At 50.1% G+C, this 18,182-nt stretch overlaps 1 protein-coding gene across 1 annotated transcript in view; it reads right to left on the bottom strand.

The window, feature by feature from the left end:
- The window catches only part of Tweek (transmembrane protein KIAA1109 homolog tweek), a 105,157-nt gene that overhangs the window by 23,879 nt on the left and 63,096 nt on the right, over positions 1–18,182 (bottom strand). The window contains 13 exon segments of the mRNA XM_077703467.1: positions 3,348–3,473; positions 7,164–7,402; positions 8,935–9,177; positions 10,693–10,859; positions 11,460–11,606; positions 11,932–12,052; positions 12,300–12,431; positions 13,224–13,297; positions 13,584–13,680; positions 13,749–13,826; positions 14,448–14,765; positions 15,772–16,008; positions 17,155–17,367. Coding sequence (XP_077559593.1) covers positions 3,348–3,473; positions 7,164–7,402; positions 8,935–9,177; positions 10,693–10,859; positions 11,460–11,606; positions 11,932–12,052; positions 12,300–12,431; positions 13,224–13,297; positions 13,584–13,680; positions 13,749–13,826; positions 14,448–14,765; positions 15,772–16,008; positions 17,155–17,367 — 2,192 coding nt within the window.

The raw sequence follows: 18,182 nt of genomic DNA, 5'->3' as shown, positions 1-18,182 counted from the left end.
CCTTGCGTGAACTGAAGCTGGTCTTTTGAAAAAAGCATGCTGCTCATTGAGAATTGAGAAATGAGAGCCTTACAGCGGCAGAAAATGGCAAAAACGTCAACCAAACGACACCTAAAGCTATGCCAAATCAAGGGTTTACAGTAAAAGGATCATAACAATCGCTATTAAAAGAAAAAAAAAACAATGCACAACAGATAGGCAAGAAAATGATTTTTACCACACTCAACAAAACTTAGCACTCAATTAACTCTTTCAGTACCACACGCGCGATTTCGATCATGAGCGATCGAAATCGATCGGAGTTTTCAAACGCTGATTTGAAAGTCGCGCCGGGCGCTTTGAAACGTTTGGCGCCATCTACCGTGTAGCACAAGAAATAAGCTTTCATTTGCTGTGTAGTTTGTATTTTTTGAGCCAGGTGGCGGTGTTTAAAGCCCGCCGGGAGAAGCGTATACGCGGCGTAGTTGCCGCGGAAGATAGCTGCGCCCCCGCGAGCTCGACGCTTGCTCCCAAACACTGCAAATCGCGAGATTCTACTCAATCTTCGGTGGATTTTCGGGACTTTACTAGCAGCAGTGACTCTTCCGATGATTTCAATCTGTCAGACTTGCGTTCTGACAGTGACGATGACGACAATCAGCCCGGAACATCAGCGGCCGCCAACAGGTAAGCGAGCAGCTTGTTTCTCTAGTGTAGCCGGTTTTCTTTGAGTGCTCGCTGACGGTTCGCGAGATTTATCAGTGTCGATTGATTGATTGATTGTAGGGTTTAACGCGCCGACGCAACACAGGCGATGAGGCGCGCCGTAGTGGAGGGCTCCGGATTAATTTTGACCACCTGGGGATCTTTACCGTGCGCCGAAATCTCGTACACACGGGCGTTTTTGCTTTTCGCCTCCATCAGAAAAGCGGCCGCCGCGGCCGGGAAACGAACCCGCGACCTCGTGCTCAGCAGCGCAACGGATTTATCAGTGTCACGCATGGTTCTATCTTATCTGCAGGGTTTCCACATCCTTTGGCCAAGACTCGCTGCTGCCTCGACAACGGAGTTTTTGCAATAAAAATCTTTACCCAAAACAATCGAGAAAAGCTTTTTTTCTTCGTGGTTTTGAAGCGCTGTAAACAAACTTTTGCAGCTCAGGAACCGCTCAAGTTAGGGCTTTGATGTTTTTAGAGAACATTGTTAAGAAATGCAGAAAACGTTTGTATATTTCAGAATTTCTTCTAAAAATTTTTCTTTGAAGTTAAAAAGAGTGTTTTCGCAATTTTGTGCTAAATTTGCCTAAAATGTCTAATTTGACAATTTTTATTTTGCTTTTTCTCTCTTTACAATTTCATAAAAGTTATATCAATAAAAAGAGAATATATTTAGGTTCACTTTCGCGTGCTTTATACATTTTTTCACTCAACCGGTTCTTCATAAAAAAAACATTACCGGAACCCACAAAAAACGGCACTTTTCCCCCGGTACGCAAAGAGTTAAAAGTTCCCTGTACCAAATATTGTGGGATGCCCAAGAAGTCCAATTACTGCGCCATTTTGGCAGCCACTGGCTATGCTACCATGCAAACATGTGTAAGGGCCACACCCATGTAAGAGCCGCACCCGTGTACGGGCCGAACCCCGTTTCGCTGAACTACATGTTCGAAGAGAAAAAAAAATCTGCGTAAGGGTCGCACCCACACTTTCGTTGACCCATACGTATTAAAAATGCATGCGCGCATGCAAGGTTCTAAGCGTTGTCGATAGATGGCGCTATCCATATCGCCATTAGCATGACCAACTTGTGCAGTTCAGCCGGCCATTTGCTGGAGTTCTGCACGCCGTGTTGCCTCTCATGTTTGCTTGTCTTCTGCCGAGCGCTTACGTTGTGGCACGATGGACAAGCACCTGAATAGCTACACGGCTGGCTTCACGTTAAAGGTGATCAAGTTAGCTCTCAAGCCCGAGAAACGCGCCGCCAGCAGAAAATTCGACGTCGATGAAAAGTGTGTTCGATAATGGTGCGCTCAAAAGGAAGCTTAGGAAAACACCGACAGCAAAAAGCGCGCTTTCCGAGGAAAGTCGTGCAAGTTTCCGGAACTGGAAGAAGACTTGTTCCGCTATGTGACTGAAGTGCAGAACGATGGTTTTGCACTCACAACGGACATACTGCACGTGAAGGCACTAGCCTTGGCACATGCGAAGAACATACCGGCCAGGACTTTCAAGGCTAGTGCTGGCTGGGTGCGAAGATGTCTGAAAAGAAAGGCGCTCTCCTTTCGGCAAAGAACCACGTTGTGCCAGCGGCTGCCAGAAGAATACACCGACAAGGTGCTTAGTTTTCATAAGTATGTATGTCATCGGCCTTCACCATCAACATAATTATCTGCTGTCGCAAATAGCGAACGCTGATCAAACGCCTGTGTGGTTTGACAGTCCGGAGAACTACACAGTCGAACTGAAAGGCAAGAAGAGCGTCGCCGTGCGGACCACCGGCGCTGAGCACCAACGCTGCACAGTGATGCTTTGTGTGACCGCGGACGGGCGGAAGCTACCCCCGTACGTTGTGTGGAAAAGGAAGAGGATTCCCAACGAAGTGTTTCCCAAGGGAATCATAGTTCGAGCCCAAGAAAAGGGGCGGATGAACGAGGACTTGGTGCTCGACAGGGTGAAATGTGTTTGGCGAAACCGACCGGGAGCGTTGTTGGTCAAACGGTCACTTTTAGTGTTAGACAGCTTCCGCGGTCACCTTACTGATAGGGTGAAGGAACAGCTGCGTCGTGTCAGCACAGACATGGTTGTGATTCTGGGCGGCCTCACTGGAATGCTGCAGCCATTGGGCGTCAGCGTGAAGCGAACTTTTAAGGTTGAATTCCGAAGGCTCTACACTGAATGGATGGCAAGCGGCAGCCATGAGCAGACGCCGACCGGACGGTTGAAGAGGCCACCGCTTGCGACCGTTCTCGGTTGGATCCTGTCAGCGTGGAGCTCGGTGTCGACGAGCGTTGTATCCCGAAGCTTTAAGGTCACCGGTATATCCAACAGCTTGGATGGTGCTGAAGATGACTGCTAGTGGGAGGACGATGCTCCGCAACACACGATCTCGGACTCCGAGTCTGAGGACTCGTTGAGCAACGACGATTAAGCACATACGCCGTGTGCTGCCATAAACGCTCTTCGTTCACTAGCTGGTACATTCTTTTTACATAAAAAAAAAAATGACATGTCGCGTGTATAGGCCGCACCCTGAAAATTGGCCCTCATTTCTTGAAAAAAGTGCGGCCCTTACACACGTTTATACGGTATTAATGCAGAAAGGCATTCATATTGCACAGTGAAATTGCTCATGGAATGAAGATGCCATACGGGGGAGGTAGAATGTCGTCCCGAGGGCTCAAAGCTGGTTCCGATGGCTCGCTTGTGGGGGTGGGTGCCCCACTGTTGGTCACACTAGCCGTCGTTTGAGAGAAGACACTGTCCAAGGACAGCTCCCTGCACACAAAAAAAGGAAAAAAAAAAAAAAGACACCTTCTTTTGGCTGGAGTATGTTATGTTGTCTAGCTCTGTTGTCAGTCGGAGAAAGAAAGGACCTAGGAGCACTTTGCGAGGGCGAATGAAAACGTTCACAATGCTGCCACCATCTGCCAAGCACAAAGTTTTTTCCATCTTGAACAGCATGCTAATTTATGCATATTGGTTCAAATGGGGCATGATTGTATGCACAAATAGTGCGGGACATGCCCTTCATGGCTCCAAAGTGGTCAGAGCAGTGAAATTGTCTGGCTGCACTGCATAAACAGGTTGGGGCTCACTATCACAACAAACGTTTTTGACTGCTCCATTTACAGTACAGTCAAACTCCGCTACAACGAACTCCGCTACAACGAAATTCCCGCTTCAACGAAGGTTTTTCGATTCCCCGCCCGCATCCCATAGGCCCCAATGTATTAAAACTCCCTCCACAACGAACCACTTTTTTTATTGTTCTCCCGGTTCAACGAAATTTTCCCGGGACACAAGTCACTCGATCTGCAACGGACTGAACCACTCTAACTAATTTTGATAAGTTCTAACAATGTAAATTATTAGTAGCAACATTTTCTCCGAACATCCGGACATCGAGAAGCTGCCGCTTCTCGATGTCCGGATTACCGGCGCCGACGGCGCTCAAAAGCGGCGGCGGCGGCGGCGGCGGAGGAGGAGGAAACGGCCGAAGCATGGGCAGCTCTCGAGGAAGCCGGCATTGTTCCTGAGAACGTAGCATTGAGCGACTACGTAAATGCCGACGCGGACGTGATCGTCTACGAGGAGCTGAGTGATGCCGAGATCCTCAAGAGTGCTCGCGCCGCCTCCGCCGCCGCCGCCGATTCATCCGACGACGAAGAAGTCGGGCATGGTGTTCCGACGGTCCCGACGTCAGTGACCGCGTCGCAGGTCATGGACTCCTTGGACGTTTTACGTAGTTTCCTTGGCGCCCATGACGATGATGTCGCCATGCAGCTCCTCGCAGACTGGGAGCAGCGCATTCTCCCGTTGCTCGTGCGAAAGCGCAAACAGTAAAAAATCAGCGATTTTTTCAAGTTTTGGAAATAAAATGCTCCCAGAGTGTCGTGCATACCCTGTGCATATTCGTGACCGCAAATTAAAATATAAACTCCGCGCTGTGATTTCACGACGCCTGCTTTTGCGCGGATCTCCACGAGTACGACGCGCATATTACAACGCTGGTCTAAGCGCTGCAAGACGCGTTGTGACCGCAAATTACGATTTAAACTCCGTGCTATAAAAAGGGTGCTATTTTTGGCGGAGCGAGCTCCAAGCAAGTTGGCAACATTGGGGCGAAAAGGTAGGTGGGAGATTTCACGACGCCAGTTAGACGCCTGCCCTGTTTTCTTTATTTACTGATTTTCCGCGACAACGAAATTCTCGCTACAACGAAATTTTTCGCGATCCCCGTGAATTTCGTTGTAGCGGAGTTTGACTGTACAGTCTACGCTCGTTACAGCGGATCCGGCAACAACGGACTTTCGGTTACAACAGACCATTTCTGTTGGTTTGTCTGGTACCCATGCATTTTAAATGGAGTCCACTCCGCTCACAACGGACCCGGCTAGAGCAGACTATCGGCTACAACAGACTAAATTTTAGGCGAAAATTGTTTCGACTGAACGTTTATAGCGGACTTCCGCGGGGCCGGCGCCCGGTGTGCTTTTTCGTTTATTTTGGCAAGAAAACTATTATGTCTGGCAACATTGCTGGCAGCCGGGTCGTTGGCGCAGCCAAGCCAAGCCAGTGGCTTTTTTTTTGTGCGACCAGCGGCATGAGCGGCAGGGTAGCTGATTTCACTGTCGGATAAATTAAGCGTAATTAACGCTGTTGAACACGAGGAAAAACAGGCTGACATCGCCAGAAGTACAGGCCTGTCTAAGCACAGTGTCCGCTGTACCGTCAAGAACAAGGCCGCTGCCGATAACCGCGACTCCGGTGAGATTGAAAACAGGGCAATCGAATACTCGAAGTGGTGCACTCGGAGGCGTGTCTGCCCTCGTCAGTTTTTTTATGTAATAAAAAACTCGGGTTCAGTGAAGTTCGGGTTTTATTATTCCCACGCATGCATCGTTCCCGTTCCGTTCGGTGAAAAAGGTAAGAAATGCCTCAAGTAGGGGTTGTTCCCCATCCATTGTGTGCAATCTGCCGGTAACCATGCGCAGTCCAACTGGTTTAACTTTCGATTTTACAGCTGACCGTCATCAGATTATTTCATTACATCTGTTTCAATGACCAGAATAAAATCGCTAAAAATGTGGAATCTGCCTTGAGGGAACGTCAGGCAGCGATCCGATTTGTTTGACGAACGGTTTCGGGAAAACCTGCCTCGTCGTGAGGGGATTTAAAAGAGCCTAGCTAATGCTGATGGGCACGACTGATGTTTTACAGCTGGTTTATATTTGCGCCTAGTTATATTCTTGCGTTATTTGCTCAGCTCATCTTGCGTCTTTACACGCTTGACCACATGCGCTAGGCCTTTTCTAAGTGCCGGTGCTAAGTTTTGGAAACGGTGTTTACGCGATTCTTTGCCCTCGCGCGAACACTCTGCAGAGGTGCTGCAGGTGTGTAGAAAGAACAAAGTGTATATACTATGCATGCAATATCGGTCAAAGTACTCACTGTAGGGCTCATAGCCCCCCCCTTCCCCTTCCCCCCCCCCCCCCCCCCCCCCCCCCCCCCCCCCCCGTCGGATACTGCATACTTCGGTTACAGCGGACGTTTTTTTCCGGATTCAGAGGGTCCGTTGTAACGGGCGTAGACTGTATATGGTGTGAGCGATGGTTCCTCAAGCATGCTTTCCTGCCCTACAGTTATATGACGAATATATCGTAACGAATATAACGAATAGATAGTAAAACAGAAATCAGTTCATTATATCAGTTTTTCGCTATACCTGGACATGAAATTTTTTATGTATACAAATGCCAACGGGAAACGAAGATTTCTTCGTTATAGCCGGGATTTCTTTAAAACCGGGTTCGCTATAAGTGGGCTACACTGTATAAACGTCCTTTCCCACACGTGCAGCTATGTTTTTGCTGTGATGTCCATTCTAATGAACGGCAATCCAATATAGCTACCTGCATCAGTTTGTGATAGCGGCCAGAGCCATGCTGGTGCCTCCTGGGCGGTATGGTTACGATGTCCCTGCACGGCGGAACTGAGGCATTTTTACATGTGGAACCCACTTTTTGCAGTTCAGGCTTTTCAGTGGCCACAGCACTCTTTGCTACCACAAGAGTTATTTGCAAACAAAAGGAGTAGTGTGCTGCCAAACCACGATGGTGATGAGAGTACATGTGGCGCCACCTTTGGTTGTTACAAGCACTATGCTCAGTCCACACTGCAGCTTTGCACAAACGCTGTTCGCCCATTCAATATCCAAGATTACGCTCCTGATATTATCAATGCACAGCTGGTGCTTGTGATAGCGATATTACTGCTCACGCTTTGGGGAGAATTTTGTTTACGTGAGTGACGACTGCCAGGAGTGTTCTAATCACCTCTAACAGTACCTGGACAGTACAAACTCCCTCTTTTTAACAAAATTTGATTCCATGCACTTCTCGATAAACCTGGCGGGCACGCCCTGAGAGTGACAGACAGACGAAGGTGCCAGTTAAGGGAGCCCACCTGTGGACGAGCGAGATGGGCCTCCTGGGCGTGGCAGGCAGGTCAGACATGTCAAAGGAGGCCGTGCGGGTGTGGGTGCCGGTGCCCACGCTGTCCTTGGTGGGCGAGGCGGGCATGCCTCCAGCAGATGGTGGAGTGGCGTGCTCCAGGTGGTTGGCCATGCGGGCCTCTTCCTCAGGCGTGTCCGCAGGCAGCCGGGACATCGTACCCAGACCAAGCTTGTCCTTGATCGACGCCGCCTGCAACACCCCCCCCGGGTGTTTCCCCTTATTTTCAATCCATTTTGGAATGCCCAGGAACGGTCCAGAGAAGCCCGTATTGAAATTAAATTCTGGTGGTTTAATAACAAGCCAAAGCTGAGCTTTGAGGCATGCTGTAGTGGGGGGTTCCAACTAATTTTGACCACGTCGAGATCTTCAAACGTGCGCCGAAATCTCGACACACGGGCGTTTTTTTACTTTTCGCCTCCACCTCAAAAGCAGCCATTGTGGCCGGGATCGAACGCGCGTCCTTGGGCTCAGAAGCACAACAGCCTTAGCGAGGGCCATAGCCAGGAATTTTTTTCCAGAGGGCGTTATAGGTTAGAGGAAGGGAGGAGTTTTGTTGGCCCGAAAAAAAATTTCAGAGGGGGTTCGAAACCCTGAACTTCGAAGCCTCCACTGAGCCACCGTTGAAGGTATCTTGCCCATTGAATTTCTATTGCGAAACCAGTTTTGGACTGCGCCCACAAGCTGCTCAGACCTGCTCGAGACTAACAAATAAAGGAGACCATAGAAAAGGAAGCGCAGGGCCCCCGGTTCCATAGGCGGCCGGAGAGCTGGCCACCATCACTGGTGATTTCTACCTTTAAAGCAAATAAGTGCAAATAATGAATTTTTTTGAATGATTTCAATGCAAATAGTTTGAATAATTAAAAAAATTAATAAAAGGAACCAGCAGCACGCATGCAGCAAGAACTCAATTGGCCACCAATTTTCATTGCACCACAGGCAACTGTCTGAGAAATTTGTTGTTGGGATCTCAACTACTGCATTTGTTTGATGCACTGGGCAGTAAGCAGTCCCAGGCAGCACCTTTTAGCAGTGGCCCCACATGGTGTTCCAATGGACAGCACTACCCCTGTCATCAAGAGCTGCTGCCGTTCATGGTGCACCACATGCGGGTGCCCCAGGCACGCGCACAGAAAAGACTTTCAGCACAGACTCCCTTGGTTCTTTAATACGCCGACTTCAGGCATTTAATGTTTCTTTTTATATGTCGGGTTGATGTGGCTGCCAAGAGAGCAGTTCCATAATTCCCACACTGAAACAAACTACGACCTAACAGTGTAAATGACTATGACGGCGGTCACCAAAACCCACGTCGCATCTGGTCCCACACCGCAAACAATTATGTCATAAATGCTCTGCCCTGTACATTTAATTAAGGTGTACAGTATTGAAGGGACACAAAAGTGAAATTATTTTCTGTTGTAACTGAAAGAGCACACTCTTAAAAACTGTTTTGACTTTAATTCAATGACAAGCAATGCTTTGTTTAGAAAGACATAAAGCTGAAATTTCTTTCTTTCGTTTCCCTTCCATTTTCCTGCGATGCAAACAAGCCCACCACAAATCATAAAAAAAAAGACCACCGACGAGCCATTCAAGTAAGGGAGTAGAAAATACCCACACGGAAATACCTGCTCAAAGTGTTATAGACAGACAACACAGGGGAGAAGCGGGGGCCCCGGTCGTCATCACAATCAACGTGAAGCGAGCGAGCAGCGCACCTTGACGCTCTGCCTGCGCAGCTTCTTGATGACGTCGCGGCGGAAGTCGTTGAAGACGGCCGTCTCGAGCTCCTTGAGTCGGCGCTCCTCCTGCTCGATGGTGCTCTGGCTGGCCCCAAGGAAGCGCAGGTCGCTGATGATCTTGGCCTGCTCGTTCATCTCCTTCTCAATCAGCCGGGAGCGCTTCTTGGCGTCCAGGCTCGGGTCCAGCAGCAGGCACGCGTGGCGCAGGGTCACGGGCTCCTGCTTGCGAAAGCCGCAGGGGGGAAGGGGAGCGGGACAACATAACGGCCTGTTTCATTGCCCCTGCACCACGACTACCACCAGGCAGAATGAGACCAGCTGAATTGCTAAAACAGGTTAAAGGGCCCCAGGTTAGAGCTGTCCCGCTCTCTTTAGACACTGTTAATAGCTAGCTGCTGTTAACCGAATACAACTGAGCGTGTGAATATGCATTTATTGAGAGAAGGCACATTGAAGAGCAGAGGGAGGAAAGGGATGTTTAGGCCAGTCAAAAAACCCCATCACGAAGAAGGGAGCACAGCACAGCCTGCACATGAGTCGCATTGTCTGAGCAGGCACCCACCACTTCCGCTGGTTCATCAGACAGGAAGTGCAAAATCGTTCAGCAAAGGTCGTCACTGCAGGCAGAAGCCCTGAGGGCTAGAGTTCATGCAAACAACTGCTCGCTCAAGGCTTCTCTTGCGATTGGGAAGGACTAAGAACCTTACACTGCCAAACCCACAGCCATTCAGGAGTGCATGCAAACAGCCTTGCAGCTAGGGCAGGGGGCAAAATCCTCACTGCATGCAAACCAAGCTATCACAAAAGAGAGAGAGAGAGAGAGAGAGAGAGAGAGAGAGAGAGAGAGAGAGAGAGAGAGAGAGAGAGAGAGAGAGAGAGAGAGAGAGAGAGAGAGAGAGAGAGAGAGAGAGAGAGAGAGAGAGAGAGAGAGAGAGAGAGAGAGAGAGAGAGAGAGAGAGAGAGAGAGAGAGAGATTGATTGATTGATTGATTGATTGATCAATCAATTGATTGTCGGGTTTAACCAGAGTCCTTCAATGCTTCTCTGGTCATGAAACTCCCGGCCAAGTTTCGCACGGGGACAAAGGCTACCGCGAGTGGCACTACCGCAGATCGGAGGGCATCGGGCGGCCGCCGCTGCTCTGTAGCCAGACCGGCAGGCGGGAACGCAGTAGCAGCATGCCCATTCGCACCAAATTTTTTTGCCGCTCACAAAATGATAAGTCCATTTGAGTGGCCCATGACACGTAAAGCGAAAGCGCACAGCTGATAAGGCGGCGAGCATCTGTTTTATCTTACTCCATGGTCCGTTCCCTGCCAAACGCATTCTGACCACGCCCCCGGCTGCCCTCCGATCAACACAAGGGCCGTGGCACGGCAGCGTACGAAGCTCTCCCATAGCGTGACGGCGAAGTTTCATGACCAGAAAGGCATTGAAGGACTCTGGTTTAACGCACCAACGCAACGCAGGTGATGAGGCGTGCCGTAGTGGAGGGCTCCGGATTAATTTTGACCACCTGGGGATCTTTAACGTGTGCCATATCTCGTACACACGGGCATTTTTGCTTTTTGCCTCCATCAGAAAAGCAGTTGCCATGGCTGGGAAGCGAATCCGCGACCTCGTTCTCAGCAGCACAACGCCTTAGCCACTAAGCCGCCGCCGTGGGTGAATGATAGCAAATCAATGGGACGGCATTTCAAAGGGGTGAGACAGAAGTCCAGTTTGGCTCCGTACCTGGGCAGCCCTTGCTTGTTCCTCCGGGCTTTCGCCCTCGTCCCCTTCGCCCGTCAGGGCAGTGAGGGTGCGGAACAGCGCTGAGAGGGCCTTGCTGATGCCCACATCAACGTGGATGTCGACACCTTCCATTTGCCACTGCACATTCAGGATCCACTTGGCATTGCCTGCACAAAACACACCACCACTGACCACACTCTGCAGCTGCACATGTGCACACAATTCGAAGTGCAAACTCCACGTGAAATTTGCAGAAACACGAGTCCCCTGTCAGCAACAAACTGTGCTTTTTTTTTATCGTGCCTTGTACTACCGTTCCACTTGATGACCTTCCTCTAGAGCCAACTGTGACCTCTAATATTTGAAGGAAGCTGCACCAACTGAAGAAACGTGCAATCACATGAATACACACAAAACCAACTGAAGAAACGTGCAATCACATGAATACACACAAACGCACCCAGCTTTCCACCTTGGTGCAATATGACTATTCTGATTTTAGCATCTTGGCACATCTCTTGATATGGCAGTCACTATGCTCAATTGTGCAAACTTAACCAAATTTTTTTCAAAATTTAAGTGTTCACCCCATGGAGCTAAAACATGATTAGCAACAAAAAAAGAGATTACAAAGCTATGTTCCAGAAGTTTTTGCCCCTTGAAACAGAAAGATACGGACCATACAGTGCTCTCAGAGTAACACTCCCTTCCCGATGCTGACATTTCATTTCACAAAATACAGGACGAAAACAAGCCTTGAGACTCACTGCCGGCTTGCGCAGCGATGGTGCGGGAGCAGATTTCGTAGGTGCCCTCAGAAACCACGCACAGGTTGGTAGTGGTGGCGTCGCTCGGGTCTGGCTTCCAGTCATCCATGGACACCTCAAAGTCATCCGCAAAGCGCAGGCACAGTCCTGCACATTTCGCCAAAGTTTCCCATGCAGCTGACGCTTCCACCTTGTACAACAGCAGCCTTAATTTTGGTTGCATCATCGTTTCAACAAGTCATTGACAATTTGTTCTTGAAAACCCTTGCTTTTCCAATGTGTTCTCATCGTTCTAAACTTGTAAAAAAGGCAAGTGTAAAAGCCCCTCACTAGACAGTGCACACGCCCCCTAGTACACCATTATTACACTGGTACTGGTACACTGGTTACACTGGTACTGGTACATTGGTTACACTGCTACTAGTACACTGTTATCACACAGTTATAATGCACACTTGGAAATTCGGGTCACCTGTAAAGCGGGCCTTGCTCACAAGTGAGCCACACGAGCAAGCCGAAATCCTGGTGTTCTCCAGCGTCACCACGACCGCTGGGGTCGCATCGGCATCAAACAGACGGTTGTTCGTCAGAGTCTGCGCAAGAAAAATTTGGCCTCGATTCTCTTGAAGATTTGGCAAGAGCATAGAATGCGATCGCAGGCCAACAATGCAAAACCATGTCTCCAGTGTGAATACAAACTGACATGTTTGCTCAAAGTGAGGCATACAAAAGCAAAATTCGAGCTTAAAAGCCGCAGTCAATGTCCAGCAGAGCCCTGCAAGAGACAACTTGATTTAAAAACGCAAGCCTCGATGCAGATCATTAATTGGCCCTCCTCACCCCTTTGTTGAGAGGCATGCAGATGCCCAAGTCTTGAACTGTCAGCTGGAGAAAGAGGGTGCCCAGTGCTTGGCTGCTCAGCTGGGGAAACTGGGGCACTCGCTCAAACAGCTGCTGGGTGGCTGTCAGCACCTGCAAGCAGGCGAGCATTCCAACCAACGGGTTCAGGTATTACAGGCACAGCACAGGAACATGGGCTGCAAACCCTCTCCACTGTTCACGATTCCTTGCCCTGAGGTTTAAAGACCCCTCAGTACAGGCATACAGGCCTTGAACAATCTCGGGAAAGACATGCAATCAACCACTGTAACTAGCTTTGCTTGGCCCTGGCAGCAGTGGCTTCAGTAGCCACCAAAGTCATGTTAACTGTTTTATTTTATTTTTTATTTTTTGCGAGAAATCGCTGAATGGCATAAGAGAAAGTCTTCAAAGCATTGACCTGTTTCACGTAAAAATGCGAGAAGAGACCAGTGCTGGGGCCCTTATACCCACCGCTTAAAATCTGGGGGTCTCGCAGAATAGAGCACTGTGCCTCAAAGGTATTACATTTGAGCATTTCTAAGAGCTTGTAATTATCACCCACCCATTATGCGTCAACCTTAAGAAGATGTAAACGCACACGCACGTGCAGACACACAAGCCCGCACACACACACATGCACACACACATATATATATGCCTTGAATAAACAAACACTCCAGGCACCCTTCCCCACACCTAACAATGAAAGTTTATGCGGACTTTCCTGCTTCCCTTCACATATCAGCCTCTCAACTATCGATGTCCCAGACTGCCTGCACACAACTTGGGATGCAATGTGGCATTTGTGGCCTGAAGGAAGAGGTGTCCTCCATTAGCCTGTGGACTACACAGGACTGGCAAAAAAGCAACATGCACTCTGGCAGGTGTATCTACTAAACTCACCTCCTTATTGAGGCTGCCCCGCTGCTCATTCCAATATTCGTACGCATTCTTGTAGTTCAGCCACACAAGGACAGCTGCAGAAGAACCACGCGCGTCAGCACCGAGCACATCACACATTTTCATCCACCAGCTGTTCAGTTGCACTGTCCCTACTAACACAGTTTTTTGCTGGATACTTTTTTTCCTTTCTCTGAAATCTATAATGCTGTGATTTACAATCACAAGACCACTATCGTTTGAAATTAAAATTGAGCAAATGAAGTCTGAACAGATGACAGCACAATGCCTTGCCTTTACAGAACCTCACGAGCTATGCCTTTCTTTAGGGAACAAAAAGTTGCGCACAATTTCAAAGAGTACCTTTGTCCAGAGCGATGGGCTGGAAGTAGATCATGGGTCGGTTCATCGTAATAAGGACCGCCTCCTTGTCATCATACTGGCTTGAGATCATTTCATCCTGGAAGATGCAATGGAAACGAGCGGTTGCTAATGATTCCATTTTGAGATGGTTTTACGTTGGCATACCTGAAGTGCGTTGCGTAGGCATATTCGGGTCTTGAAGAAAGCAAACTGCTGAAATTCTGCTTCTTCAAACAACGTGTTCTGAAAGAAGAGAAGTGCACCGAATTTTTAAAGCGCAATGCCTCCCAAGAACATCCAACTGCCTACTGTACATCACACCTCCATCTATCCGCTGTAGTGTGTGCATCTAGAAGGTGCTGCCAACCTTCATGAACACATTGGTACATATTATACACAGGTAGTTCTCTAATTGGGGGAAGGCGGGGGAGGGAGGGGGGGATATTTTTTAGAGGTTGCAGCTATGCTACCACATGAATGCAGCTATTATGAATGTGCATACATTTTCATTCGCTGTGGTCGGGTGCATGTTAACACTGCAAACACTGCACATGTGTCAGCGTGTTAATGTGGCCATTTGGAGTTATAAGGAGCCGTTAAAAAGGAAATGTTAACTCATGAACACCAGGGGCTCAAGAGTCGTAAATACAATAGTTAATGGTAAAGTGGCTTTTTCGTGTGGCTAGTCTGCTCGCAGTCTGTGTAGACTGTACCCAGTGAATGAATTACACTAACTACTGCCTCGGTCCTTCCACAGTAACAGAATGAATGCCACCCCCCCACCCCTTCTTCCCCCAAGCAATCACCCGTGGTGATCCAGAGTTGACCCCCTCCTGCTCCCCATCTCTACCCCCCACATTGTACCTTGACGAGCTGGCCGAGGGCCAGGCTGAGGTCGACCTGGCCCTTGCCAAACAGCTTCATGGCGGTGACGGCCCGGGAGGCGTTCTGTACCCGGTTGGACAGCTGCAGGTCCACGGTGCCCGTCTGGAGCCGCACCGCACTGGCTGTGGGCGTGGTGGCCGTGAGCCGGATGCCTCTTAGGCGCAGCTGCAGCGAGAACAGCAGCTGGCCGGCCCCACCTACGCCCAGGCTGCCTCCCCCGCCGCTTCCACCGGGGGCCCCCTCCCAGAGGCGCAGGGGCCTCGTGCCGGACATCTTCTGCACCACTTCGTTCACCTCCTGAACAGGGGGCAAGGGAGGGGGGAGGTTTTAATCTCTTTTCCAGCTTGCCAGCTTGGAGGCACAAGGACGGGGGGGCATCAAAAGACTAGACATACCATGTAGCTATAACCTCAATAGCGCTTAGGGAACGATAGACCCATGGCTGTAGCAGACAGAGAAGGCAGTGCAAGAGGAGGGCTCCACGAGAGAGAAAATTGACACCCCTAATTCACTACTCTGTCCACTCCCCTGTACAGAGTTCTGATGAAACAAGTTGCTCTCGCGGAGAGGAAAGCACCCCTTTCCTTCAACAGCATTGCGTCAGTTCCACGGCCAACGTTACCTGCACAGTGCTACTCCACAATTTCAATGACAGTGGCTTCGACAGTCTGTGGCTGCGAGTTAAACAATGACTTCAGCGGAGAAGGAGAACCTTCCCTGCCACTACTCCCATGAGGCTAAAGAATAAATGGACACAGCTACTGAAATCAGTTGGTCCTGAAGATATAAAGGCATTCAAAAATGCCTACAGTGCACTGCTGAGGCAACCTTGTTGCCACGAATACTTGTTAACATAGCCTAGCGGTGTGCATGGCACATAGTCACTACCTAGCTCATGACTCTTGAGGACACTTAGCAGGCCATCATCCTCCAGCTCTCCCATTCTGATCCCTCAGGGTTGTGACAAATCTGACACATCTTGACACACATCTTGACAATCTGACACACAGTTCAGACACATCTGACACATTGACAAGCCCCTGTACGATTGTTTGGCCGCCTGTTTCATTTCAAAACATTGTACAATCACTGCAAAGAACATAAAAGAGGGAAAATAAGAGTCATTTGGCAAACACACATACTCTGAAGCAGATTTCAAGGTAGGTTTTGAGGTAAGCATTGATGTAGTAGACTCGAAAAATCTACTCAACAAGCATGGTGAGAAAGAACGCTAATAGGGAGGGAGCAACTTTTTCCTTCCCTGACGATGGACGACAGTCCCGTGCAACGACAGGAGACGCACCTTCATAAAGACCTTCTGCACGAGCACCAGGTGGTTGAGCAGGTCAGTGGTAAGGCTGTGCTCGAAGGTGCCAATCTCGGCCAGGGCGCTGAGGTAGGAGCCCCGGCGGAGCACCACCCCGTCGGCGTCCCGCTGCGAGGGCCCCCCGGGGTCCTGCAGGTACTCGGCCGCCACCTGCACGGGGGGCAGCTCCACACTGGCCCGGGAGGGAAGGTTCGCCTCGCACGCCGGGGGGACCTGCAGCAGCAGCAGTGGCGGTCACCCACTTTGGCAAAGAAGGCGCCCAGCAACAGCAGCAGCATTCCGAGGAGAGCCAATTGTCCGTGGGATGTTGCTACGCCAAGAATGAATGATGGAATTGCCAAATACATGCACTGGCAGTGTCATCAAAAGTGTGCAGCCACACAGGTCCAAGAAGTGTGTACCAGCTTTAAGGACACAAACCAGTGTTTGCCTCGACATAAAATCTGTCCAAAACAGCATTAATATGTCGATCCCGGTGGATGACACACTTTGCATGTGTTTGCCACCAATAGAGCAGCACATGTCTTTTCAGCATGTCTCTGTACTGCCTAATCTGGTTTATCCAGTGAATCTGCCTAAATTTCCAGTGACTTTCTTAATAAGCAAGAAATACACCTTTGTTTCGGTGGCAGAAGCATTGTGCCAATATCGACACACAGTATGTTTTCCTTTCAGCACCATCTTGTGTGCCAAGCCTCTTACAGGCAGCTCAAGAACATGGCAACAAAGGCGAGAGCAACCATGTAAGCAACTACTTCTCTGCGATCGAGGTTTAGAACTCCCAAAAGCCCATTCTGTTTTTCTGAGAATAATTACTTTAGCAGGAAATAAGCCCGGTTTCCATGCACCCCACTTCCTCTTGCTCTGTGGCTCACCATGGTACGAATCAAGCTGTTACATGCCTCAGCTAGGTGCCACCGATTCTTCGATTACGCACAACCCCCCCCCCCCCCCCTCAAAAGATCTCTCTTCTAGGCTCGGGTCCATCCCAACCTGGTGAAACACGCCCGCAAAGATACCAGCCACAGACTGGCTGGGAACCTCCCGCTGCCGCCTTCTGTGCATGTGCTGCACCTCTCGCCAGATGATTCATCAGTGCATCTGGTTCAGCTGTTACATGCTTATTTGTACTCGAACTTAGTTTGGGCTTGTTCGAATATGCTCAGCTGTGAAGGGACAAACGGTGTATTGCCTACAAAAGAGCGCGCGACTGCACTGCGGTTGGTGCATGCTGGGCAGTACTCGAGTGCTGCTCTTTAGAATCTTTCTCGCAACCCTGTGTCACAACTTCATTGTGCTCTTCATCTCATCCTGAATCCCACAGCTGGTCAACCAGCACGCAATCCAGCCACTGCCCACCTTGGTGTTGAAGCTGAGCGAGTGGTGGGGCAGGTGGACCGTGAAGCGGGCCTGCGCCCCCGTGCAGCCCGTGCCCGTGAGGGGGCCCATGTGGTAGTGGGCCCGCAGGGAGGGCAGCAGGGCCGCCCCCGTCGTCAGCCCCTCCAGCAGCAGGTCCAGCCGCACCACGGGCCGCGTGGGCCGGGGGTTCAGCGTGGGTGGCAGCAGGCTCCCCTGAGGCGCAAGGATGGATGGGAGAGGGGGAGAGGGGGCTCTCGCATCAGCGTCACAGAGGGGCCAAAGATGCTGTTTCATGCAGCGCCACATCTAGCCAACCCCACGTCCCTGTTACTCCCCTGTTACTCCATTCAGGTCACTGTGCTGATACTGTTGCTAAGAGCAGTGTGTACCACGACATGTCTAAAACTAAAACCATGGCCAGAGTTGGTGGATGGGCTGTGATGAGTTTGGCAAAAGGCAATGCTGGGAGTTTAACATAGGCCTTGAGCACAAGCAGGCAAATTTTCCTGTGTAATCCGACCCGAGGCTTGTACCTGTCAACTGCTACACCCTTTTAGCTGCAATATATCAACGTGCCCCGTTGGTACAATGATGGGCACGACATCCTTGTCATCTACAGTGACATAACTCAACATTACCGCCTCTTCCAGAGTAACCTACCTCCCCTGCACCCTTCACTTACTCTGCCGGCAGCATGCACACGTGCGGCGGCTCTTACAAACGCAGTGTTTCCCACACGGCACTCTCCTTGTGCACACCCACCCACACCAATAGGCCTCCCCTCACTGCCCCTCGTGTGGCCACTGGACACACTCTTCCACTCCCTATGCGAGTGTCCGCACGACCCCTTCCCCCCTTTTTGCTACCCCTCTCACTGGAAGCAGGTTCTGGGGAACTCTTGAACTGGCCACACAAGAGCCCGTCATGTCATGGCCAGAGCCCAGGACGTTGTGGGGGACCTTTGCGCCTCTGCCGCTCCCCTACCCTGAACCTAATGCTACATAAAGTGGCACTACTACTACCACTAC

Source organism: Haemaphysalis longicornis, unplaced genomic scaffold (genome assembly GCF_048455015.1).
Source record: "Haemaphysalis longicornis isolate Haplotype H1 unplaced genomic scaffold, Haemaphysalis longicornis Haplotype H1 scaffold_3, whole genome shotgun sequence".
Classification (NCBI taxonomy): Eukaryota; Metazoa; Arthropoda; class Arachnida; order Ixodida; family Ixodidae; genus Haemaphysalis; species Haemaphysalis longicornis.
The sequence above is the reverse complement of the archived record's forward strand: the minus strand, read 5'-3'. Positions and strand labels throughout refer to the sequence as shown.